This window comes from Ceratotherium simum, chromosome 5 (genome assembly GCF_057802395.1).
Source record: "Ceratotherium simum simum isolate JZ-2026a chromosome 5, ASM5780239v1, whole genome shotgun sequence".
NCBI classification, from domain to species: Eukaryota; Metazoa; Chordata; class Mammalia; order Perissodactyla; family Rhinocerotidae; genus Ceratotherium; species Ceratotherium simum.
This window is the reverse complement of record NC_141904.1, coordinates 37,086,979-37,114,977: the sequence shown is the minus strand read 5'-3', so window position 1 is coordinate 37,114,977 and position 27,999 is coordinate 37,086,979. Positions and strand designations below refer to the sequence as shown.

The window sequence follows — 27,999 nt, the reverse complement described above, 5'->3', positions numbered from 1 at the left end:
GAAGAGCAGAAAGGCCACAGTAGGTTTTTAAAATTATCATCTTTTAGGAGTATTTTTCTTATTTAAAAAATATCACTGACTTTCTGGAAAAAAAACAAACCATGGAAAACTGTCCTTCCAACCAAAATGGTGAGAAAGACATGTATAAACATGGAGAAGGTAGGTGTGAAGATGGAGAAGGCAAGTGTGGACACAGGGAAGGCAGGTGTGAAGATGGGGAGGCAGGTATGAAGATGGGGAGGCAGATGTGGACACAGAGAAGGCAGGTGTGAAGATGGGGAGGCAGACGTGGACACTTGGAAGGCAGGTGTGAAGATGGGGAGGCAGTTGTAAAGATGGGGAGGGCAGGTGTGGACAGAGGGAAGCCTAGGTGTGTGGTCATGGGGAAGGCAGGTGTGAAGATGGAGAGGCAGGTGTGGTCATGGGAAAGGCAGGTGTGGTCATGGGAAAGGCAGGTGTGGTCATGGGAAAGGCAGGTGTGAAGATGGGGAAGCAGATGTGGTCGTGGGGAAGGCAGCCTCACCCCTTGTTATATGTAGTGAGAGACGGGGGCTTCCCTTTCACTTCACAGAGTAAAGAGAAGGCTTTGAGGTATCAACAACTTGGGCTTTTGGAAAAAGGAAGTCAAAGAATCTGTATTTCCTGAACATCGAGGGGAAGTTTCTTTGGCTCCCATGGACTAGCCGGTCTCCTCCAGCTCCAAGAGATCATCCACATATTCCACAACCTCTCCCTGTAAGAGACAACAGGATACCTCTGTTAAGTGGGCTACCTGACCTTAAAAGTGCTGTTGAGCAGAGACTGTTTCCAGGAGGCGACTGCCAGCTGCCTGCTCGGGCTAGAGCAGCCTTTCTCTCCTGCCCTTGGGCCCAGAAGACCTGACTTCTCCCTGGGAGGGGACCTGGCTTCTACTCCATGTGAACTTGGAGTCAAATGCTCTGTGACCCTCACAGATGGCCTGTATGAAGTGGGCAGTCCAGCTACCTTGAAAGACCCTGTTTAGTGCCCCCCTCTTCTGTGCATCCCTCGCCACACCCCTACTCCCCCTCCCATTAGCAGTTATCCCACAGGAACACTTTCTACCTGTTCCCTTTCTGCCTTGACCACTAGATCACCAGGACCTGGGCTATTTTTCAAAAACCAGGACCTGGATTATTTTTCTTCCTGAGAGCCTGGCACACAGAAGGTGCTCAGCGAACCTGCTCAAGGATGAATGAGTGTGGGCCGGCCCTGTGGCTTGGTGGTTAAGTGCGCGCGCTGCAATGCTGGCGGCCCGGGTTCGGATCCCGGGTGCGCATCGAGGCACCACTTCTCCGTCCATCCTGAGGCCGAGTCCCACATACAGCAACTAGAAGGATGTGTAGCTATGACATGCAACTATCTGCTGGGGCTTTGGGGGGAAAAAATAAAATAAATAAAATCTTTAAAAAAAAAAAAAAGGATGAATGAGTGAGTGTATGCATGCATATTGCTGGTGTGACTAAACCAGTCACTTCAATTAAAGAAGAGACTTAGGTACTGTGGGACCCAGAGTTACTGTTTCCTGCTGTGTGACTGCTATGACATGAAGAAGATGGTATTGTTTGCTTTTAGCTCACTAATAAGTGCCCAAGGCAATACCAATGAAAGAAACACATCCTCCTATATGGTCTGTTGTAGTGGAGGCTGTTGGTGCCTCACTCAGATCTACTTTCCAGTACACCCATCCCCCAGGTGTTGAGAGTGTTGGTTGCTAATGGCTGATAGCTGCTCCTTCCCTGGACAAGTGATCTTGGCCAAAAGTAGCAGCCCCACCAAGAAGTTTATACACCAACCCCTCCAGGCTGCCAACAACCAATGAGAGATTGATAAGGAGGACTACAAAAGGCATGATCTGTGGTATAATCATGCTCCAGAACTCACCATGGGATCAGACTAAGCTTGATTCCAGCCAAGACCACATATTTGCATAGCTCCTTCCCCTGCCTTTCCTACCTGAGATCACTCCCTCAATAAATCACTCCAACAAATTATAATCTATTTCTTTTAGACTCTCCGGAAGCAAACAACCATCATAACCTGAAACTTGAAGCATCTGTTTCAGCCTGCTTTATAAAGTTTCTGAAACTGTAACAGGCCTCTGCAAAATTTTTAACCAGTGTGCAAACTTTTGGGAGTTCTTACACACATTTCAACCCCAGAAAGATAATAAAGAAAAACACCACAAATATCAGTAGCTAAACTGTATTGATGGTTTGTTTCAAAGTAGCATTTTGTCCTTTGGAAATTTTAAAGATTAAACAGAGAATTTTATTGGTTATAGTTTATTCAAATTATTACTTGCCATAATTTGATATATAGTAAGAAAATAGCGCATTCTTTAGAAATTCTTTCACAGTTCTAAAGCCTTGATTAATAACCTAACTACTCTGGGACCTTCAACAGAGTTCTTTTATCTTGAGAGTGCCAAGTCCAAGAATCCTAGGAATTTTAAAGCCTGATCTGTTCACTGGATGATTACTCACCAGTTGTGTGACTTTGAGCAAGTCACTCTACCTTTCTGAGTTTGTTTCCTCATCTGTGATATGAGAGAGCTTTACAAATTTGCATAAAAGATCTCTTCTTGTTCTAGTATTTATGATTTTTTCTAAATATATTGTTCTTGTATATTAAAGCCCTCAAAGTATTCATAGCCAGGAATTCCACCTATGGGAACTTATCCTAAGGAAATGATCAGAGAATAGGTAACAGATTTAGTCACTGCTGTGTTATTTATAAAAACAAAAAGTTGGAAGCAGCCTAAATACCTGTAAAAAGAATTTTATTTAAAAAATCCATACAATGGGATATTAGTCATGAAAAAGTCATGTTTATAATGAACATTAACTAAAAAGTTTAACAAAAACCACAGGATCATCTCAATAGATGCAGAAAAAGCATTTGACAAAATTCAATACCACTTCATGATAAAAACATTCAACAAACTAGGAATAGAAGGAAAACTTCCTCGACTTGACAAAGGGCACCTACAAAAACCCATAGCTAACAACATACTTAATGCTGAAACAGAATGCTTCCTTCTAAGATTGGGAACAGACAAGGATGTCCACTCTCTCCATTTCTATTCAACATTGTACTGGAGGTTGTAGCCAGGGCATTAGCCAAGAAAAATAAATAAAAGACATCCAGATTGGAAAAGAAGAGGTAAAACTGCTGCTATTCATAGATAACATGATCTTGTACATAGAAACTCTTAAGGAATCTACAAAAAAACTATTAGAACTAATAAACATGTTCAACAAGTTTCCAGGATTATATTATTGATATACAAAAATCAATTGTATTTCTATACACCAGCAATGAACAATCGGAAAATAAAAATGAGAAAAATATTCCATTTGCAACAGCATCAAGAATAACAAAATTTGAGAAAACATTGTTGAAGGAAATTAAAGAAGACCTAAATAAGTTGAAAGACATCCCACATTCATTGATCAAAAGACTTAATATTGTTAAGATGTCATTACTACCCAAAGCGATCTTCAGATTCAGCACAATTCCTATCAAAAATCCCAGCTGCTTTTTGCAGAAATTGGCTAGCTGATCTTATAATTCATATGAAAATGCAAGTGACCCAGAATAGCCAAAACAATCTAGAAAAAGAAGAATGAAACTGGAAGACTCATACTTCCCAATTTCAAGACATACTACAAAGTTACAGTATTCGAGACAGTGTGGTACTGGCATAAGGATAAATCTAGATCAATGGAATAGAATTGAGAATCCAGAAATAAACCCTCACATTTATGGTCAATTGATTTCCTACAAGACTGCCAACATAATTCAATGGGGAAAGAAAGTCTTTGCAACAAATGGTGCTGAGACAACTGTACATCCACAGCAAAAGAATGAAATTGGACCCCTACCTCACATCATATGTAAAATTAACTCAAAACAGATTGTAAATCTAAATGTAAGTGTTAAAACTACAAAAATTCTAGACAAAAACATATGAGTAAATTTTCATGACCTTGGATTAGGCAACAGTTTCTTAGAAATGACACCAAAAACACAAGGAACAAAAGAAAAAATAGATAAGTTGGATATCATCAAAATTTAAAACTTCCGTGCTTCCAGACACCGTTAAGAAAGTGAAAAAGCAACCCAGAGATTGCGAGAAAATATTTGCAATTCATATATCTGACAGGAGACTTACAACCAGAATATATAAAGAACTTTTACAACTCAACAATAAAAAGACAAGTAACCCAATTAAAAAATGGGCAAAAGATTTGAATAGACTAAACATTTCTCCAAAGAAGATATACAAATGGCTAATAAGCATATGAAAAGATACTCAACATCATTAGTCATTAGGGAAATGCAAATCAAAACCACAATGAGATACCACTTCACACCCACTAGGATGGCTATAATAAAAAAGATACAGCAAATTGGAACTCTCATCCGTTGCTGGGAATGGAAAATGGTGCAGCCACTTTGAAAAAGTTGACAGTTCCTCAACAAGTCAAACACAGAGTTACCATATGACCCAGGTATTCCACTCCTAGGTATATACCTAGGTATATACTCCTAGGTATAATAGAATTGAAAATTTTTGCACAAACAAAAATTTGTACACAAATGTTCATAGCATCATTATTTAAAATAGCCAGAAAGTAGAAACAACCCAAATGTCCATCAACCAAGGAATAAACAAAATGTGGTATATCCATACAGTCGAATATTATTCAGTAATAAAAAGGAATTTGTATATGTAACATGATGCATGTTTCAACATGGTTGAACCTTGAAAACATTATGCTCAGTGAAAGAAGCTAGTCACAAAGACCAAATACTGTTTGATTCCACTTATATGAAACATCCATAACAGGCAAATCCACAGACAGAAAGTAGATTAGTGGCTGCTAGGAGCTAGGGGCATGGGTGGAGGGTGGGTGGAGGGCAAGAAATGGGAAGTGACTACTAATAGGTTTGCGCTTTCTTTTTGGGGTGATGAAAATGTTCTAAAATTAGATAGTAGTGATGAATGCACAACTTTGTGAACATAGTAAGAACCAGTGAATTGTATACTTCAAAAAGAAGAAGTTTATGGTATGCAAATAATATCTCAATAAAGCTATTCTAGAAAGACTTAAAGGAAACTGCTTATATTACAATATTAAATGGAAAGGCCATGATATATGATTACAGTTGAGTTTATACTGAATATATATTGGAAAATGTGTAGAAAAAAATGGAAGCATATATACCAAAATATCAATAGTAGCTTGCCTCTGGATAATTATGAACTCAACCCCGCTCCCTTTTCCTAAATATATTTTTCTCCACTTTCCAAACCATAGCAGCCAACCTTGTTTGTATCAGGCCAGCATTCCTTCCTTGGCAGCATCTATGATCTTACCCCAGGCTCTGCTTCAAGGGAACCCAACCCAAGACACATGGCACGTGTATCACTTCCTAGTTATAAAGCACTTCCACATTCAACATAGTATTTCATTTTCCAACCCCGTGAGGTCAACATTATTAGTCCCATTTTATAGATAAAGGATTGAGGCTCAGGTAAGTTAAATGAATGCTAGTGATGGGTCCAGCCCATGCAAATTCATGCACAGAAAACAAATTCCATGATGATGTCTTATTTAGAGGGGCTTCATCGAAAACTGGGGCAGTGGAAAGAGCAGACCAGGAGGCTCAGGGCCCCTGGGTCTGGCCTAGCAGCTCACAGAACTTTCCTGTCCCCTCAAGCTCCTCATCTATGAAGTGAGGGGTCAGAGCAGAACAAGCTCACTGCTATCTTCCAGCTCCAATGGCTGCCAAGTTCCCAGCTATCTTAGAAAGCATGTTCTGGTTTGTTCCAAATGCATCTCTCTAAATACAACCCCTAACGATGGCTTTTCTGTGACGAGGCTGCCCCACCACAAAATACTACTACATGAGCAGTGGAGTCTGGAAAAAAGGAGCCAGCTGAGTGAGAATCAGGAATTTCAAGCAATCTCAGAGAATGATGCAATGACTTACAGCAAGGACTTACAGCAAGGAAAAAAAAGATAATTTCATAGAAAAATTGGGATGACGAGTTTCCAAGTACTTTCAGAGTACTAAGTAATTAAAAATTTACTGTGTTTTTATAAAGGTAAAAAATGATAGTTGCAGGGCTGGCCTGGTGGCATAGTGGTTAAGTCTGCATGCTCTGCTTCGGTGGCCCCGGCTTCGCAGGTTTGGATCCCAGGCATGAACCTACACCACTCATCAAGCCCTGCTATAGCAGCATCCCATATACAAAATAGAGGAAGATGGGCACAGATGTCAGCTCAGGGCCAGTCTTCCTCACACACACACAAAATGATGGCTGGACGACTCCTGAGATAGATTCCTAGAGCATCAGTCCACACTCACTGTCAGGAAATGTGGCGCTTCAGCCTGGGTTTCCTAGAAAGCCCTTCTTGCCCATGCCAGTGCCCTGACTGTCATTAAAACACCCACAGAAACTCTATTTCTCAAGGTCTCCTTCTGTTTCTTATTTTAGGGACAACTCAGGCTTCCAGTGATTTCAGCAAAGACGTGAGTAATATTTTCTCTTAGGCAGACATGTGGTGAACGTGAAAACTTACCTCATCATCATCCATTATATTTTCCTTAGCAAAGTCATACAGCTCTTTCTGAAGTGTTGTCACGTTAAAGAACTGAACTGCTTCCTGTTCAGACACAAACAGAGAACAGTTTATATGACCAGTCGTTTCATGTTGGAACTGGAGGGGGTGGGGAACCGGGTATGGGATTTCTTTTGGAGGTGATGAAAATGTTTAAAATTAGATAGTGGCAACGGTTGTACAACTCTGTGAATATAGTAAAAGCACTGAATTGTGCATTTTAAAAGCATGAAATTTATTGTATATGAATTATATCTCAATTTGAAAAAAAAAGAGTAGCCAACCTCGAGTAAATGAGAGAAAGAGTGTGTGTGAGTGTGTGTGCACGTGTGTGTGTGTTACCAGGGGAGTTAAGTGTAAAGAAAGATGTACATATGGCAAACCAGGACAGCATATAGAAATCTCAATGAAAATACACGTTAAGGGCAAAGATCAGTTAAAAAAAATCTCTTTAGAGGAATATATAATCCATGGAGTTCCCTGACAACTCACGTAAAGCTGAGTTTGTCCATCAAGGGAATTAAATGATGGTCCATCCATAAACGAGCCTGCCATGGAATTGTTAAAAAAAAATAATAAAGTAGGTGTATGGTGTGACATGGAAAATGTTCATGATGAATTAGAAAGACAAAGCAAGTTTCAAAACAGTACGTAAAGTATGATCCTGTTTTCATAAAAATAAATATATGCTGTATATATGAGTAAATGTATAGCTATAAGGCAGTATGAGAAAGAGAAAGTACAGGCTTATGAGGGAATTTCACTTTCTAAGTAAAATATTTCTGTCATGTTTCATATCTGTAGAGTTTTTACTGATTTAGAAATCAGAATAAAGCAGTAAAAAGTTAAAAGACAAAAAAATCTATAGAAAACAATGAGTTTCCCTTCATTTCTGAAATAACCCTTTCCCTTCAGGCGCCAAGCAGTCTCCTGAAAGTGAGAAGGAAGAGGAGGAAAGAAAACATAATGCCTGGCGCACTGGCACGTACTGGCCTGGGCTGGAAATGCTCGTCCGTGAGGCCCCACTTGTCCTTGTGGTACTGATAATACACCAGGTTCTGCTGCATGACTTTGTCGTTGTGGTCAAAGAGCAGGTAGCTGACCGCACAGGGGGCCGCGTTCTTCAGGTCATTCACTGGGGTCAGGGAGAAAAGAGGAACAGGAAATCAGTGAATGATACCCTGCAATTCCTCTCACCAGCCACCCGCCTTGAAGTGCAGCTTCCTAAAGGAAAAGGTCATGCACACGCCCCTTCCCTGCAGCCCTTCCTTCAGAAAGCCTGCGACCGACCAGAATCCTCCCTGGGTGCGGGGCTCACAGACTGGGTCTCCGTGGCAGCCTGGAGGCCAGTTTTGAAACATGGAAGTTTCTAGTTAGGCAGATGCCTTTGCAGAAATGCCTACAACACACTACCTTAGGCTCCGGTGACCTGAGCTGGTCTCACATCCCTGGAGCCTGAGAAGGCTGGGTTCTAAAGCCTGGGCTATCATGGGGCTGAGGGAGCTGGGAGGATGTGCTCAGCAAATGAGCCCCCCATTGGGGGCCCACAGTGCCTGGGTCCCATCCAGGTGGGACCACAATCCCCAGATCCAGGCAGGCCCTCCTACAGCTAAACCAAACCTAGAAAACCCAAAGGATGGTGGACCCTCCGGGCTGGAAAAGATCTGAAAAGTCACCTGGTCCTGTCATCTCCTGGAGGTGGGGTTCCCACCTCCAGCCTCCCTCCTTAGAGTTGCCCCACCTACAACAGCATCTTCAGCATAGGGTTTTTACAGGGGGCGAAGTGGTGAGATACAAGCCCCTGGGTATTTATTCTGTCACATTCTACTCCACTTTACAACCCAGGAACACTACCTTTGCTATAGCTCTGATTGGCCAGAGTAACCAAAGCTTCAGTATGAATAAATTCTGCCACCCAGTGGCTGTTTCCTGTAACGACAACTTTAAAACCAGCACTTAACGGGGAATTATTATTCACAAGGCCTGCCAGGCTGGGAAAGGGTTCAAGTGGAAATAACACCACCTGCCCTCAAGAAATTTAGTGTAGTAGGTAATCTAGAAAGAGTTCAAAACAGGGCAGACTTTCAGGAAGCCAATTTCAGAAAGTAAATTTTACTAATACTGTTTACCTATAACCCAGAAAGCAAAAATTTCCTAGGGAACAGCAGGAAAATCTAGAAGTTTTGGTTCACCAGTGTTCCTAAGTCTTTGCCACAGTTTCCGATATGCGGGGCGACTTTCAGAGCACGTGAGGATTCCAGAAGATCAGTGAGCTGCCAGAGCCTGGGTGTATCTGGAACACTGCTAAACGCCTTGTTGTGTACACAGAACCAAGCCCCGCTCAGAGGGCTGGAAGACCTGACAGATTCCTCCTCGTGTTTCAAAGTCCAACACGGAGGTAGGTCAGTGACGTGCCAGCACAGATTTTCATGAAACCGGAATAAAAGCACTAGCCTACGTTTTCATCCACCAGAAAATCTTTAAACTGTGAACCCAAGATTAGCAAAGTGTTGATAAAAGTTGAAGCTGGGTGCTGGGCACGCTACAGTTCATTATCCCATCCTCTCTACTCTAATGCATATTTTAAAATTTCCAGAGTAAATTTTTTTTAAAAAACACATATATAATTTTTCATAATTCTCATTAAAACAGGGCTCTTCCAAGTATGGATGAATATAAGCAAACAGTTAACACTGGGGTGGGGGTAGGGGAGGTGGGGGAGATGGGAATGGATGGTTTGCTCTGGATGTTTCTCTGTACATCTCTGAGATGTTTGGTTTGCCGCAAGAAGCCTGTACTACAAGCCTTTTTGAAAGAAAGCACTAATCAGTCACTTATATTAAAAAATAGAGCTCTTCATTAGCAAAAACACTACCTAGTAGAAACTGTTCCCTCAACACTAGAATGCAGTCAACAAATATTTCCTGGGGACCTACTACGAGCTCAGTGCTGTCTCACATGAAAGCATGTTCATAGATTATAGAGAACAAGGCTCTTGTCCTTCATGCTAAATCATCCTTTACCAACAGCTGGTGCCAGGGTTACAGTGGCAAATAAGACCTCATCCCTGCCCTCCGTGCAAGGGGACTTCTGGGAAGGACATCTGTTTAAGACACACCTCGCCCTCCCATTAATCCTGGAAAGGTCCCAGCCAAGGGAAGCAAAGCTTTTCATTGCATCCTCAGATGAGGTTCAGGCTGAGAGAAGTGAGTCACCTTATTCGGGAAGACCTGGTGGAAATGACTGCTTCAGAGGAACAATCTTGATTCGAAGCAAAAATTAAATATATCATATGAATATAAATATAAATAGATACATACATATATATGCTTTCTTTTTTCCTTTTTTAACCTTCAGAAGGCAAGGCTTTCACTGCCTCCTGAAGAGGACAGGAGGTGGGATAAAAAGGTAAGTAGCTGTTGGGCACAGGGAACCCAACAGAGAATAAAATGGCCGTAGCAAGGAGGGAGGGCTATGGAAGCCAAGGTCACCTGTTACTCTTCCCAGGACATCCCTGAATCCCCGGGACCAGCTGCTCCTGAGTTTGAAGGGTGGCCTAGGGGAATCTACCAGACCCCTGCCACAGGACCCAGGCATTTCATCAGTAGGGCAGAGTAGCTCCTGCTGCAACTGTCCCTAATAATCCTCCTGTGCTTGTAACTCCCGTCCCTAATAACCACCAAGGCACACGCTGCTCAAACAAGTGGCACTCAGTTACAGGGAGAGGAGGAAAAGCCAAAAAAAAACAGGCTCTGAAGTCTGAACTCTGAACTATTTCCTCTCTTGCATTCGTTTCCCTTTGTCCAGTTTGGAATGTTCTGATTGATAAACTTCATTTTCAGGCCGAGGGAGGACCAACTGGAATGAAACCCTAATAGTCTGAAAAATAAGGCTGACGACAGGGAGGAAAGGAAATAATGATAAAAAGAACAAACATTTATATAGAATTTGCTCTGTGCCAATGTGTGAACACAGTAAGCATTCCATCTCCATCAACTCACTTAGTCCTCATGACAATCTCATGAGGTTAGTACTATTATCTCCACTTTACAGATGAGGAAACTGAGACACAGAGAAGTCAGTAAGTGATGAAGCTGGAATTTGATCCAGGCAGTCTGGCTCCAGGGTCTGTGCCCTGAATCATCAGGTCATGCTGCCTTTTCATGCAACGCACAGCACGAGGGCTGTCAACTCAACCTTGATATATTCTCTTAACAACCATAGGAAAGGGTTGTTACCCCCGTTTTACAGATGGGGAAGCTGAGTCTCAGAAGGATTAAGTACCTTGCCCAGGATCTTGCGGAAGATAATTACTTACACTTATAATAAGCAAACTGCAAATAATGATACATGGTAGCCACAAATTTCTCCACTGGATAGCCTCCTATAACTGGGGTGAGGTTCTCTTCACACTGTATTTTGCATTCCAGAACTTCTACATAATGATCTGAAAGAACACACACAAATTTTCAGAGTAGTGCATTCATTACCTTTTTAATACCACTTGTGCCCCACCCCCCAAATGATAAAGGTAAAAATGATAAATGATGAAGGTAAAATATTTACAATACTTATGATAAAGGGTTAAAATCTTTAGTATATAAAGTTCCTTAAAATCAATAAGAAAAAGACAAACACCCAATATAAAAATGGCTAAAGGATGTTAACAGAAAAGAAATGATAAAGATGGCTAATAAACATTGTGAAAAGATGCTAAACCTCATTTGTAATTAAGATATACAATCCCACCTAAAATAATTTAAACTGTTAAACTGGCAAAATTTTAAAAATTTGATAATACTCAGTGTTAGGGAGAGAATGGTGAGACTTACACTCTCATATTCTGTTGGTAGAAGCAAAACAGGAACAAATTTTTTGGAGAGCGATTTGGCAAAATTTATCAAAGATGAAAATACACATATCCTCTGACTCAGCAGTCTACTTCTGGGAAATTTTCTTTAGACAGAGGCATATATAAGCACTGTTTGTAACAGGAAACAAATTTGGAAATAACCTAAATGCCAATCAATAGGATGGTGATTAATAAATTATGGTATATACAAACAATAGAATCTACACAGCCTTTAAAAGAGAATAGGTGGACCTAAATATAATAACAAGAAAGATGTCAAAGACTACATTTCCCAGCCTCCCTTGCACTTGGGTGGGGGCCATATGACTAGTTATGCCAATGAGATGTGGATTGCAGCAACTAATGAATGCTACTTCTGGGCCTGGTCCCTAAAAACCTCCCAGTGATCCTTGGCCCCCTCCCTTTTCTCCCTTCATGCAGCTAGAAGCAAAAGACTCCAGGATGATGGTATACATTTTGTTGGCAAGACTGTGGAAGAATAGGCACTCTCATACATTGCTGATAGGAATACAAAATGGTAACTTAAAATACTAAGTAATTTACAGAAACATTTACTCTTTGAACTATCAATCCCACTTATGTTGACTTTGAAAGCACACCTCTATACTCAGAAAAAAAAAAAAGCCTAAAATTTCCCATTGCAGTATTACACGTAAGAGCAAAAGACTGGAACAACCCAAAAGTCCATCAGATAGTTGAATAAACCGTAGTACGTCACTCCCCCGAACCCCTCAATGGAGGACTCGGCAGCAATAAAGAAGAATAACACAATCTCTGTGTACTACTTAGGATATAGTGTTAAGTGGAAAAAGCAAAGAACAGAACAGTGTATAAAGTATGGTACTTATTCTGTATGAAAGAAGCAGATATAAAAATAGGTGGAAAATAGATCTGTATATACACAAACTTTATAGAAAAAAATGATTAAAAAAAGAGATTTGGGCAAGAATCCTCAATAGATGCTAAATCAGTAGAGCAGGGGTGAGGAGACACAGAGTTTGATGCACAGCAAGTTATAGCTCTCCACAAATTATTTAGTAATCTCAAAAGTAGTAATTATATTGTGGAGAAACTAGAAACCGGAAAGAACCTTAACCAAATGCTTAAAAATTAACATCACCAATAAGGGGCAAACAGACACCATGCACATCGGGATGTGATACCCTGAGAAGGACACTTCTGTAATGTTCCAGCCAAAAATGCAGTCTGAATGTAACTGTAAGGACACGTCATAGAAACTCAAAATGAAGAATAGTCTATAAGTGATTGGCCCTTATTCTTCAAAAATATGAATGGCATAAAAAGACAAAGAAAGGCCAAGGAACCATTCCAGATTAAAAAACACTAAAGAAACAAATAAACAGGAAACATGATCCTGGACTGGATATTGTACCAGGAAAAAAAAGTTGCTAGAAAGGACACTATTGGTACGATTGACAAAATTGGAATATGGACTGTAGACTGGATAAAAATGTTGTATCAATATTAAATTGCCTGAATTTAATAACTATACTGTGGATATGTAAAGATTATTACTGTTCTTAGGAAATATACTGAAGTATTATGGGGTAGAGGGTCATGATGTATGCAACCTACTCTCAAATAATTCTGAAATAAAAATAATTATACACACAAAGGGAGAGAGTGATAAAGTAAACATGGCACAATCAATGTTAAATATTGGTGAATCTGGGTAAGGAGTGTATGCAAGTTCTTTGTACTGTTCTTGAAACTTTTCTATAGGTTTGAAATTATGTACAAATAAAAACTAAAAAAATCCCTAAATATCTATCTATCTATAAAGAGATAGAGATACAGATATAGATATATATCTTAGGTATATCAAAGAAGGAGTTACCTTTGCTTATTTTTGTCAAAAAGAAAAAAAAAAATTTTAGAAGTATAAGCCAGAAGCTAATAAAAATGGTTACCTTTGGAGATGAGTAAAATGCGTAGAAGAGATATGGATGGAAGCAAGATCTCCTTCTAGCTGCCTGCAACTCCTTCCTCCCCTTCAGCCTAGGAGATAACAACCCGCTACAAGCAGCCCCGGGGTACTGTATTGTCCCTGGGGTTCCCCTTCACCCACACGTCTGTAAATAACCCCTTCGTAAATAAATCCTTCTTGAACTACCCTGACGAATGTGTGCCATCTATTTCCGGTCAGGACCCTGACATACAGAAGAAGACATTTTTCACAGTATACCCTTTTGTGTCTCACATTTCATACTATGTGCATATATTACCTTTTCAAAAATAAAAGTTTGAGATTAAGTGTAATGTACCCCATGAAGTGGGACACTATTTGATTGGAGTTAAGAGGTAAGTCTCTGCAGTCAAAACACCTGGGTTCATACCCCAGCCCTTCCCCTGAGGACAATGAGCACAGTACTTAATCTCTCTGTGCCTCAGCTTTCCCAGCTGTAAAATGAGAGAATGCTAGCACCTTCCTCACAGGGTTGCAAAATTGAGATAACACACATAAAGAACATAGAAAGGGGCCTGGCATCTAGTTAGAGCTTAATAAATGTTACCTTTTCTAATAACTATTTTTTATCTGTAGTCAAAACACTGCAGCTCCAAGTAAGCACCCTTTTTGCACCCCAACCACTATTCTGAGTATAAAGAGTACTTCCTGACACTCTAGGCATGAAGGGAGGCTGGAAGGAATGACCCCTCACCAGCAGAAGAACACTGCTTAACAGATGCTCTGTGAGGTCCAGGTGGGAGAACCAGCAGCTGCCAACATCACAAAGAGAGAGACAACCAGACATTCTGAGCCTCCTAATAGGAAAACTCAGCACCAACTAGGAAGTGGTCTTGTCCCCCAACCCCCACCAAAAGAAAAAAACCTGGGCCTGATCAAGCCTCTACATCCAATAACCAATGTATAAGAAGTACAGAAGACAGAGGACCACAGGGATACCATCAGCAAAATCCAGATCGTGGGAATCTCTATAGGGCAAACGATCCAGTTTTTTCAAAAGCAAGTAAGAAAAAAAGATATGGAGGAGGGATCTATAGATTAAAAGAGATTTAGGGCCCATCCCGTGGCTTAGCGGTTAAGTGTGCGCGCTCCACTGCTGGCAGCCTGGGTTCGGATCTTGGGCGTGCACCGCTTCTCCAGCCGTGCTGAGGCCACGTCCCACATACAGCAACTACAAGGATGTGCAACTATGACGTACAACTATCTACTGGGGCTTTGGAGAAAAACAAGGAGGAGGATTGGCAATAGATGTTAGCTCAGAGCCGGTCTTCCTCAGCAAAAAGAGGAGGATTGGCATGGATGTTAGCTCAGGGCTGATCTTCCTCACAAAAAAAAAATAATAAAAAATAAAAGAGATTTAAAAGACAACCGCTTTGCTACAATATGGATGAACCTTGAGGATATCATGCTAAGTGAAATAAGCCAATCACAAAAGGACAAATATGTACAATTCCACTTAAATGTGATACCTAGAGTAATCAAATCCATAGAGACACAAAGTAGAATAGTGGTTGTCAGGGGCTGGGGGGAAGGATGGGGATTTAATGTTTAACGAGTATAGAGTTTCAGTTTAGGAAGATGAAAAAGTTCTGGAGATGGATAGTGGTGATAGTTGCACAACAATGTAAATGTACTTAATGTCACAGGACTGTACACTTAACGATGGTTAAAATAGTAACTTTTTATGTTATGTATATTCTACCACAATAAACATTTAAAAAGATAACCAAGTGCAATTTGTGGACATTATTTGGATCCTGATTCAAACAAACTGTAAACTAAAGATAAACACACATATTTATAACATTTCTGAGAAGACTGGGACACTGTCTGGATATTTGATGATGAGATTAAGGAAATGTGGTTAAAATTCTTTTAGGTGTAATAGTGTGGTGGTTTATGTTGAAAAAAGTTCTTATCTTTCAGAGGTAGATACTGAAATATTACAAATGAAGTGATAAAGCATCTGGCATTTGCATCAAAATAACATGAGAGCACAGGGCCGGCCCTGTACCTTGGTGGTTAAGTGCGCGCGCTGCAATGCTGGTGGCCCGGGTTCAGATCCCGGGTGCACATCGAGGCACCACTTCTCCGTCCATCCTGAGGCCGAGTCCCACATACAGCAACTAGAAGGATGTTCAGCTATGACATACAACTATCTACTGGGGCTTTGGGGGGAAAAAATAAAATAAATAAAATCTTTAAAAAAAAAAAAAAAACATGAGAGCAGGAAAGTAGGTGGGAATTAGATGAAGCCCAAGTGGCTTTGAGTTGACAATTGTGAAAATTGGTCATGGGTACATGGCGGTTTGTTATACTCTTCTCTCTATTTTTTGTATATGTTTGAAATTTTCTACAATAAAAAGGTTTTGTTAAGAAAATAATAAGGTACTCTGTGAAAAAAGAGATTCATGAACAAAAAATGGTAAAAAACCCTGGATTCAATAACTTAAAAGAGCTGTCATTCAGCAGAATTTCTATGACCCTGTAACCATTAAAGTGCACAGCACTTAAAGAGGCAGACAGCACTCAGCCCATTCTCAGACTTATTAGACCAGGGTACCCTTTCTGTGAGGTGCAGTTCTAGGATCGATGTTCCCAAACCACTTTGGGAAATCTGTTGGCTACTGCCCATTTTCTGGAGTGACACTGCCCACTAAAGGTTAAAGAGAGATCCTAGGGAAATATGGGCTGTCTATGGGTGGTGTTTTAAATTTTCTTACTTTCTTCATTCCTTCCTGTGTTTTCTTTTTTTTTTTTTTTTTTAAAGATTTTATTTATTTTATTTTTTCCCCCCAAAGCCCCAGTAGATAGTTGTATGTCATAGCTGCACATCCTTCTAGTTGCTGTATGTGGGACCCGGCCCCAGGATGAATGGAGAAGTGGTGCCTCGATGCGCACCCGGGATCCGAACCCGGGCCACCAGCATTGCAGCGCGCGCACTTAACCACCAAGCCACAGGGCCGGCCCTTCCTGTGTTTTCTAAACTTCCTATAATAAACATGCATTTTATGAATGCATGCAGAAAAAAAATTTTCCAAAAGTTACCTTAGTGACAACTACTTAAAGTTCATTATACTCTTCACTCTACCTTTATGTGTGTTGGAAAATTTCCCTAACCAAAGTTACCTCTGTAATGCGAGTCATGAGTTGCTCTTGGGCCCATTTTTATTTTTCCAAAATCCTGTGGGGAATCTGTAATCAGGCAGGGTTGATACGGTGGACCTCCTCTCCAGGCCTGTGCTTGAACATTGTACTCAAATATGTCTCCAGACACCCCTGCCAAGTCAAGGGCTGATCTATGTAGGTGCTGGCCACCCCAGTTACCCAATAATATTTAAGCTCAAAAGTTCTTCAGAGGCCACTCAAGTCACCAAGAAGGCATGCAGATTCCACAAGGGCAGCTATGCCATTTATGTCTAGGATACAACCCACCACCAACCTGCTATGGAAAGATAGAAATCCTTGAAGTCCCTGATCTCCCTGGAGCCCTCGCAGGCTGCAAGACACTCATAAAAGGCTTTGAAGAAGTCGGGAAGGGCCAGCTCCATGTCTGTGATGGACGTTCTCCAGTTCTCGCCATTGTACGCCCGAACAGCTCGGATGAACAGGCTCTGGAAAGCAAGGAGAAGCCAGTGAAGCTCTGGACACAAAGGGAGATGAACTTGTCCTCCCAAAAGGAATCAGACCATCACAGAGCTCCACTCTCATTAGTTCTGAAGAAACCATGCTGATTTTTATTTAAATTAAAATTAATTAAATATGAAGCCAATCAGTGACTTACTTATATCTAGGTTTTCTACCCTGTGTACAATGGTACACTTCTCATTTCATTTAATTCAAAAAGTAGCAGGTGCTTCATAATAAAATCAAATTCAAATCAAGGAAAAAGGGAAAACCATAGTGACAGAAATCAGAGCAGTGGCTGCCAAGGGTCAGGGGTTGGGACAAAGACTTGACTACAAAGGGGCATGAGGGAACATCTGAGAGGAGATGAGAATATCCTATATCATGATTTTGTGGTAATGACACAACTGCGTACATTTGTCAAAACTCATCAAATTATACACTTAAAATTGGTAAATAAATTTTAAATAAAGTATACCACAATAAAGCTGATTTTAAACTTGAATCAAGGAAAAGATACAAGCTTGAGAGCAAGTGTCAGACAGCTCCCCGCTAACAGTGAAGCATAAAATGAGAGTGCCATGCATCCCCACTAGTTACTGGGGAGGGTGGCCATGCGCCAGACAGTGGAAACTTCAAGGAATTTCTGCTAATTGTTGACTGGACCAGATAAAGGAGAAATAACTAGGGCTGAGGAAGCAGCTTGGTCTCATGAGAAATAAGAGAGATCTTGGATACACGCAAAACCCTGCTAACGTGGAGGGGCCAGGACAGGCCTTGAAATAAGCATGGGACTCCCCAATTGGAGTTCCCTTTCAGCTGCTCCAGAATGGGGGTATCTGAGGGCCACCCTCTGAACCTGGAATTTTCACCAAGCTTAAGGTGTCAAGTAGAGAGGGTGGATCTCCCTAAACCTCCTGGGCAGGCAGCATCCCCTGGAAATAAGACAGGCAGAGAACTGAAGGGGCCTTGGCTGGAGACTGGGGAAATGAGAGGCAACTATAGGCAGCTGACTCTGCAGAGGCGGCAGGGCAGCAGCAGCAAGAGGAAAGCCACACAGAGAGAGAGAGCCCCGTGGGCACACAGGAGGGCAGTCCCGCCACACCCAGTGAGACTCCAAAGAGGGAAAGAAGGGCCTTGCTGACTGGCAGTAAAGCACAGGGCACTGACCACGTGCACTCAGCTCTGCTCCCCAAACCCCATGAAAACGACAGTGAGGAAAGTAAAAAGGCCTAAATCCTTTCTACAGGTGAATGGGAAAGAAGCAAGCAGCAGACAAGAGAATTCAACAACTTCTGGAAAGACAGAAAGCCAAATTATCACAGAGGAGGGTCCAGAAGGGAAATGAGCCACCCACCCGATTGGCACTTGCAGGAACTAGGGACCACGGAAGGCTGGCGCAAGGCACAGAATGGAAAGCAGGGCTGAAAGCCTGAACAGGACTGCTGGAGCCCTAGGTTCCCTCCCAGCACCCACCTGTCCCCTCAAGGGATCATACCTACCAAAGCCACTCCTCATCAGAGACTGGTGATTTATTCTAGAGACTCTATCCATAAAGGTTGAGGGTCAGGGAACTGGCAGAGCAGAGCGGGAGTTCAGGCATGGGGCTGAAAACCAGGAAGCAGGTAAGGTCTCTGACTCAGCTGTGAGGCCCCCATCCTTCTCCCCAGACTGGCTCTCAGACACCAGCAGACAAGCACGGACACCCCACCAGTCCTGCAGAAGTCTGGAGAATTCTTCCCTGGAAAACTGAAGGGCCGCCAGAAAAGAGACTTTGCACACTGTATTCGAGGGGCACCACCAGTGAAAAAGTGAGCTCACAGTCTGGTCACACTACAGGAAACCCTGTAGTCAGACCTTTGCGTCTAACAGCTCCCTATGGATACTTTCAATACATCCCTCTGTTCCCACCCTGCCCTACCTCCTTGGTACCCATGGCCCCAGTGGCCAGGCCCAGACAATAGTAAGTCTCAAAGGGGGTAGATTCTTCCTCTTATCGTCATCATTAATTCTCATCAGAACTCCCCTTTGTGAAGCATAGATTTAAGTAGCCTCTAATCTGTAAAGCCAGTCCTCCTAGCTCCTCTATTCCCTTTCCACCTTAACATGTACTGGGGGGGTGTGTGTGTGTGTATAAAAATGTATGTCTCCTAGTTTCATCAGAAATGGAGACTTATGTTTCTGTTCCTTGTGTTCTTGGTCATTTTTGGATGATTTCCAAGACACATCTTTATTCCACAATCTTAAAGCTGAACGATCAACCGATCATATTTCTAAAATAGAGGATTTAAAGGAAAAGTGGCTTTAAAAGCATCATGAAATGTAAAATCTCATTCTTAAATGGGTCAACTTTGTGCTAAAAGATCAATCATTTCTATTGTCATAATATTCATCAATGTCATAAAAAATTACTAGAGGTTCTTAGACGTCAATAGCTGTTCATTGAGACATCCTTCTTCAACAATTCACATTGCGGCTAACTGCTGTGTAACAACCCAAATATACCTCGTATGACTTGGTTTCCAAGTCCTTAATGTAGTCCTCGGCATCAGGCAAGCTCTTGTAATATGCCATGTTTCTCTTCATCATTTCGTCATCAGGATGCTTCAGTAGAAAGGTGTGAGCAGCCGCAATGGCTTTTGGAAGATTATTTGCCTGAAGTACAAAGAAGAAAGATAAGAGTTACTCAACGGATGGAGAAAGGGCAAAAGGGGTAAAGGCATGTATGGTGATGGATGGCAACTAGACTTTTGGTGGTGAACATGATGCAGTCTATATAGAAGTTGAAATATAATAATCTACACCTGAAATTTATATACTGTTATAAACTAACGTGACCTCAATACAATTAAAAAAAAAATTTTTTTTTTTAAAGAATTACTCAACGGATGATGAGCAGTGATTTTTGCAAAACAAGAATGTCTGTTCAGTCCTTGAAGTAACTTTGTGTTCCTACACAATGTCTCCAGTTAAGGGTTCAGTGACCTCCAGGGCCCATCAAGACCTGGACTCTCTTGCCCTCCAGCTTCCAATGGGGTTCACCAATAGGAGTCCCCATAGGAGTCTGAAGGAAGGGAAGAGAGTAAGGTTGGGTTACTTAGTCTTCTGGGTCCCTCCGTGCACAGTCACCTTGGCCTGCTATTGTCCCTTAACCAAAGGTCACAGCTCCTCTCAATGTGGCCCTCTCTATACAGCCTCTCTCCTTCCCCAGTAATTGCTCTCTCCTTTGCTGTTTTTGGCCTAGGGGTAGTCACACCCCACCATTACTAGCCTTTACACCCCACCATTACCAGCCTTTGTAAATAACCACCTCACTAAATGTTTCTCCAATTACCCAATGTAACTATACCATGTCTTTTCTGCTGGAACTTTGACAAAAACATTAATACTTTCCCAAGTCTCTCACAGTACCTCCTGCTTCACAATCTCTATGACCCCCACCACGTCCTCACCTCCTCCTCCATCCACTCAGCAAACATTTGTCGAGAGCCTCCTAAACGCTAGGCACTGTTCTAGGAAGTGGGTCTGTAACAACGAGCAAAACAGGAAAGAAAATCCCTGCCTTCATGTACCGTGCATTCAAGTAAGTCTCCCCATCTCCCAGCAACCTCAATTAAGAGCCTCTCTTTTACGTGACGCCATGTTCTATCTCCCTGCTTTTCACACTACTCTATAGTCTCAGCTAATGTGTCTATCTCCTCCTCCAGACTACGATCCTTGAAGGACCCAGCAGTGTCATTCATGTCTGCATTCCTGGTGCCTGGCACAGTTCCTGGGACAAGGCAGGACACAGTACCAGTGATTTGGACATGACATTATGACTACATAATATTTTCATAAAATTAACTCACATTTTCCTCTCTTCCCGCTTCCTCTTCTCCCCACTTAGGCGGCAGCCGGCTAATTCTGAGTTTCACTGCCTCAAGGGAGGTAGCTGTCTGGAGGTAGCTAGCTGCCGACATTTCCCATGTGACAAAAGCCCTACACTCTTGAGAGAATTTAGCAGGTGTGAGGAGAGGAGGAAACTGGGACAGGGAGCTGGGTGAAGAAGCTGACTGGCCTGGAGGAAGAAGAGGGAGAAAGAGGGAACCCCCAGGATACAAAAAAGTTATCCTTGAGGTCTGCAGGAGCAGCAAGGTCTGTGGCCCTGGAGCTTCAGGTCTGGCACCTTGTGGGCAGAGCCCAGGAGGGCAGAAGTCCTCACGGAGGAATGGTGTGCTGTGGGAGGGCCTCAAGAGGGCAGGCAGACAGGGATATGGACACCTCCCTGTGTGGACACATGCCACGTGCCAACAACTGGAGAGCCCCCCACACTGATGTCTTGGGTCTGCCTGTCCCCTGGAATCACGGCACGACCTGGTGGGGGGAAGGGGAGGCACTTGAACACGTGCGCAGAGACTCCTTCAGCCAATCCAGAGGGACACTCAGAGGCAGGAATTAAGGAATTGGGTTTGGAGAGAGAAAATAAAGGGATATTTGGTACACTCTGGATTTCTGAGAATCAAAGGATAGCACATATCTCTAGGAAATTGCCCCAGAATTGGAGCCAAGTCATTTGGAGACGATGGGGTGGCTGTATTGGAGAAGTGGTGCCTGGTGATGAGGGCAGACTCCCAGATGTCAACGCTGACATTCTGAGAATGCCCGTCAGTGGCCTGTGGTGGGACTGCCTTTGAAAGAATTCTACAGAAAACTTTACACTCCTGACCGGAAAAAGGCCAGTCTGGCAGCTAGAAGGAAGGGTGGAGGTATGAATGCAGCCCTTTTAAAGCATTTGCCAATGAAATTAGATTCTGTAATTCTCAAAAGAGCACTTAGAAAGACGGGCACAGAGTGGGATTTTTAAGGCCACTAACTCAAGACCTGAGTTTTACAAAATGCAACCCCTTCCTGAGGAGGAAAGGGTAATTTTATTCACTTCAACTCAGGCTCTGCTGGCTGGAACACGGGGCTGCATTTTGGCAGCTAAACCTCTGAGAGACCTAGGCAGGTTTTGGAGAAGGTGGGTGGGAGCAGCTACCCTGCCATCGGTTCCTGGAGACAGCCACCTGCCTGAGAGGACCCCAGCTACCTGCTCAACGAGCCACCCCTATATTGGCCTCGATGTGGTGGCAGGCCCTGTGGTTCGGGGGAGAACAGAGTCCCTGTCCAGGCAAAGGGTGGGGTAAGAGTGCCTGCAGGGTGGCCAGCTCTGTCCACTCAGAGTTCAAAGTCATTTGATAAAGCGCTGGGGCCCACTTTTTCCTTGGCCTGTGGGGAAAATAAGCATTTCATGGAGATGGCAGCCACGGAGAGAATCCACAGCTAGTGACATGGGCCTAAGGTAGGCTGGGGACATGAGACCTATGGTGGGCTTGAGGGCTACACACCAGGAGCACAGCCCCTTCTCTACAAGATCACATGTCCAGACCTCCTCACCTAGCTCGGACAGTCTGAACCCACCATCCTTATCTGCATGTTCAACTCAGGCATTTGTCCTTAATCACCAGAGGCCTGCAGATCAGAACCGCTGGGTAACATCCACCCACATCCTGCTACAGCACACAGAACCATCTATCTCCAGCATCTGCCTCCAGCCTTCAGGTGCCAGGGAGAATGTATGTGCCTCTCACCAAGCATTTTCTCTCCACCCAGAAACAGAGTTTGAAAATATAAACATAGTTAAAAACAAAACAAAAAACCCATACAATATTACCACCTAAAATCACTTTTTCATTGATTTTTCAGTTGAAGCAATTAAGTCAAGATTCTGGTTTATTAATAAAATTCTTAACTTTTTCCTGCCCTATAAGAGATCTCCAAATACTAAGACAGATGGTTTTCTACTGCCTTTTAAGTAATTGATTGTTACAAGACCTATAAAGGGTTTTGAAGAGAAGCTATGAACTTCCTAACCTTTGAGGATGCCATGATGAAGGAGAAAATCCATACCACATTGAGTAAAATGCTCTCCCTCTCTTCCTTCTATCACTTGTTTCAAATTCATCTGTATATTTAAAAAAAGCAGAGCTTCCATTATTTCCCAGGTTTAAAAAGAAAACGTTTGGGCCGGCCCCGTGGCTTAGCGGTTAAGTGCACGCCCTCCGCTGCTGGCGGCCGGGGTTCGGATCCCGGGCGTGCACCGACGCACTGCTTCTCCGGCCATGCTGAGGCCGCGTCCCACATACAGCAACTAGAAGGATGTGCAGCTATGACATACAACTATCTACTGGGGCTTTGGGGGAAAATAAATAAATAAAATTTAAAAAATAAATAAATAAATAAAAATAAAACGTTTGTTCCTTGATTATGTGACTCAAATTTGGTTCAGACTATATTTGCCAAAAGCTATACAAAAAAGAGAGAGAATTAAACAAGTCATTTTTAGCTTAAAAAATAGTGCTTGTATGAGCCAGCCATCATTTTTCAGTGTCCTGGAAATTTATTAATCTTATCCCCCGTTCTATTTTAAAACTGTTTTTTTATTGCCAGGACAAACATTCACAAAACTGATACTTTGTGTAAAACAGGAACTAAGCATAGAAATAACCCAGCTTTTCTGCTATTTGCCGTCTTGTGCTATTTTATTGCTCATATGAATGCAACATACACGTGGCTCTGTCTCAGAGGAAATATGAAAAACAGATCTTGCAGCCCAAGACTCAAAGCAAAGTTTAAAAAAAAAAAACACAACCAACTTCTACCTCCAGAGTGTGAGATATGCTGCGAATCTATTTTTGTAGTCATTAAAATAAATGCAATATATTCCTTTAAAAATCATTTTCAATTAGATAAAGTAGAAACTAGACTTTGAGAGGGCTCTCTTGGCAAACCCGGTGAAGATCCTCAAAGGCTCTTTATCCAGTAACAGGGAATTGAGGCCATTCTTAAGACTTGTGGGTCCCCAGAGTAAGGACTCACAGGATAGAGAACTGCAATTTGTGGCTATTTTTAGCCAGCAATCACAGACATAATTTAAGCAGCCACAAAAAGGAGGAAGACAACTGTGTTACATTCTAGATGAAGGAGAAAGAGCGGAGAGCGCCAACCCTGAGGAAGCACAGACGCACAAGTTCCGCTCCCCTAGGCAGGGATGTGTCCAACCAACAGTCCCGGCCCTATCCTGGCCTCAACTTCCTCCTCTAGCCGGGTCCTCGCGTCCTCTTCTGCTCTATTATTTAAAGTCACCACTCACTTGAGAAAAGCGGATTTTAATGCTATATACAGAAAAAAGGAGTCGGTCTTCAAATAACAGGTAACATTTATCAGGCACTTTGTTGGTTGCCAGACGTACGTGCTAGACGTACGTATGTACGTATTCTCTGCCTCAGAACAAGGCTTCCAGAAAAGTATTTTCATCTCTCTTTAATATGAAGAGGAAGGGGCAGGATTTGGGGGCGTCCTTTGGCAGGGTTGGGTAGGAGAGCCGGGTCCAGAGAGGGCGGTGGAACACGGCGCAGGTCGAGGGGCGTGGCCACAGCCCAGGGGCGGGGCCCTTGGAGGGGCGGGGCCGGGGCCGCGAGACCGAGCGGACTTGCCTTGAAATAGGCGAACTGCAGGAACTTGTAGGGCTCTCGGCGCTGGAAGTCGGCCAGCACTTCGCGGCTGGGCTGCGACTGGCGGAAGGCAGGCAGGCCCTGCTTGCAGCGCTTGAGGCAGTGCGCGCGGCGCAGCAGGCCCCCGAAGAGGCGCAGCTCGGGGTAGCGGGCGAGGCCGGCGGCGGGCTCGGGCTGGGGCGCCGCGCTGCAGTTGCGGTGGCAGAAGGCCTCACTGTCGCGCAGCAGGCGGTGCAGCCGCAGGCTGATCTCCAGGTAGCCCACGCTCTCCGCCCAGTGCTCGCCGCTGTACTGGTCCAGCGCGTGCCGGTAGGCCGACTCGAGCGGCATCAGCTCGTCCCGCGGGAAGCTGCGGAAGCTGTAGCGCTCGTACTGGGCGCGCCCGGAGCGCAGCGCACAGCCCGCGCACAGCAGCGCCAGCAGCGCCGCGGCCGCCCCGCGCCCCGGCTCCATCGCGCCCGGCGGAAGGAAGGAAGGAAAGGAGGGAGTGAGGAGGGAAGGAAGGAGGAGGACGGCGCGACGCGGCGGGCTGAAAGCCTGGGAGGCGGGGACGCCAGCCTCCGGCCCGCCCCGTCCGGCCGTCGCTCCCCACCCAGCCGGGGGAAGTGGACGAAGCTGCCGGTGCGCGGAGGGTACCGTGGGGAAGGCGCGCAGCCCTCTGGTTCCTGCACCATCTAACCCGTGCTCCGGGCCTCCACTGTTCATTGGTTTGGAGAGGGCCGTCTGGAAGCCAGGCGCGGCCCTAAGGGATCCTAGGTTACCGCTAAGCTTTATAATCACTTGGAGGACTTGTGAAAACGCAGATTCCTGGGCCGGGGCCATAGAGTTTCTGATTCACCAAGTCTGGGGTGGGGTTCTGAGGATTTGCATTTCTAACCAACACCCTCGTGAGGCTGATGCTTCCGGTCCAAGGCCTACACTTTGATAGCCCTGCTGACCACCTTACCTAAGAATGTCCATGGCGCGTTGTAAACGGTTTAGCTAGCCAAGTTGAAGATGCACACACCTTATGACTCTGCGATTCCACTCTTCAGAACATACCCAGAAACTTGTATGTGTGCATCAAAAGCTATAGATGGAATGTTAAAAGCAGCACTTTAAAAAAATTCTTTGCATTTTTTATTTTGAAATCATTTACAGAAAAGTTGCAAGTATAGTACAAAGAACTCCTATATACCTTTTTTCATCGAGCTTCACAAATTGCTAACCTTGTGCCACATTTCCTTTCTTTACATTCATCTGTGTTTTTTGCCCGTTAATCTATTAGTAGGTGTGTCCTAAGAATGAAACTATAGACAATGATCAAATTCAGGAAATTTAACACTGAGAGAAGACTTTAATCTGCATTCCCTATTCCATTTTTGTCAACTGTACCAATAATGTCTTCTGTAGCACTTTTTCCCGTGGACAGGGTGCAGTCCAGGCTCATATACTGCATCTAGTTGTCACCTCTATTTAGTGTCGTCTAATCTGGACTTTTTCTTCAGTTTTCTTGTCATGCTGTCGACGTTTTTGAAGAATACAGGCCAAAACAACGAGATGCCACTACACACCTATTAAAATGGCCAAAATCCAAAACACTGACAACACTAAATGCTGACAAGGATGTGGAGCAACAGGAACTCTCATTCGTTGCTGATGGGAATGCAAAATGGTGCAGCCACTTTGGAAGACCGTTTGGCAGTTTCTTACCAAACGAAACATACTCTTACTATACAGTTCAGCAGTCACACTTCTTTGTATTTCCCGAAATAAGTTGAAGAATTATATCCACACAAAAACCTGCACATGAATATTTATAGTAGTTTTATTCATAATTGCCAAAACTTGGAAGCAACCAAGATGTCCTTCAGTAGGTAAATGGGTAAATAAACTGTGGTACATCCAGATAATGGAATATTATTCAGTGTTAAAAAAAAGGAGTTATCAAGCCATGAAAAGACACGGAGCCACCTTAAATGCATATTACTAAGTGAAAGAAGCCAATCTGAGAAGGCTACGTACTATATGATTCCAATTACGTAACATTCTGGAAAAGACAGAACTGTGAAGAAGGTGGAGGGTCAGTGGTTGCCAGGCACTGAGGGGAGAGTGGGATGAATAGGCACAGAGCAGAGAATTTTTAGGGCAGTGAGACTATTCTGTATGATACTGGTGGATAAATGTCATTACACATTTGTCAAAACCCATAGAATGTACAACACCAAGAGTGAACCCTAATGTAAACTATGGACTTTGGGTGATTATGATGTGTCAATACAGCTTCATTCATTGTAACAAATGTATCACTCTGGTGTGGGATTCTGATAGTGAGGGAGGCTGTGGGCATGTAGTGGCAGGAGGTATATGGAAAATCTCTGTGCCTTCCACTCCATTTTGCTGCAAATCTAAAACTTTTAAAAAATAAGGGCTGCCCTGGTGGCACAAGCGGTTAAGTGCACATGCTCCGCTGCAGTGGCCCAGGGTTCGCCGGGTCGGATCCCGGGCGCGCACAGAGACACCACTTGTCAGGCCACGCTGTGGCAGCGTCCCATATAAAGTGGAGGAAGATGGGCATGGATGTTAGCCCAGGGCCAGTCTTCCTCAGCAAAAAGAGGAGGATTGGCAGATGTTAGCTCAGGGCAGATCTTCCTCACACACACACCCAAAAAAACTTTTAAAAAATAAAATGTATTTTTAAAAAGAATACAGGCCAGTAATTTTTTTATAAAAGATCCCTCGTTTGGCATTTCTCTGATGTTTCCTCATGATTAGATTCAGATTAAGCTCTTTTGGCTAGAATACCACAGAAGCAATGTTGCATCCCTCTCAGGTGTCACCTGGGAGGAACACAATGTCTGCCTCTTATCAGTGATGTTAATTTTGACTACTTTGTTAAGGTCGTGTCCATTTTCTCCACTTCATTTTTTTCTTTTTAATTAATAAGTGTTTTTGGTAAGATATAGCAGCACTATTCTTAATAGCAGAAAGCAGAAATAACCTGTCCATAAACAGAAGAGTGCATTTTTTTTTTAAGTGAGAGTATGTGCACGTAGAAGAATATTTTACAGGAGGGGAAAATGAAAGAATTACAGCTACACATAACAACACAGTTCAAGGGGGCGGAGTCAAGATGGCGGCGTAGGCAGACTCTGAACTCACCTCCTCCCGTGGACACAGCCAATTTACAACTACTCGTGGAAAAATTACCCCTGAGACAGAACTGAAAACTGGATAAGAGGAACTCCTGCAACAACGGACAATCCTAACTGGGGTAGAAGAGGCAGAGACTCCCTTCCGGAGAGGAAAAACGCCGCCTTCACAAGCGGCCAGCTTCACGGCCGC

General features: G+C 43.3%; 1 protein-coding gene across 1 annotated transcript; it reads right to left on the bottom strand.

The window, feature by feature from the left end:
* Positions 1 to 41: 41 nt before the first annotated feature.
* CRTAP (cartilage associated protein) lies at positions 42 to 25,148 on the bottom strand. The gene is made up of 7 exons (XM_004419468.3): positions 24,658 to 25,148; positions 19,646 to 19,795; positions 16,956 to 17,127; positions 10,972 to 11,100; positions 7,643 to 7,788; positions 6,615 to 6,698; positions 42 to 733 (listed from the first exon to the last, which is right to left on the bottom strand). The coding sequence occupies exons 1-7, from the start codon at positions 25,126 to 25,128 to the stop codon at positions 680 to 682; spliced, it is 1,206 nt and encodes a 401-aa protein (XP_004419525.1). The 5' UTR covers positions 25,129 to 25,148; the 3' UTR covers positions 42 to 679.
* Between the last annotated feature and the right edge of the window lie 2,851 nt (positions 25,149 to 27,999).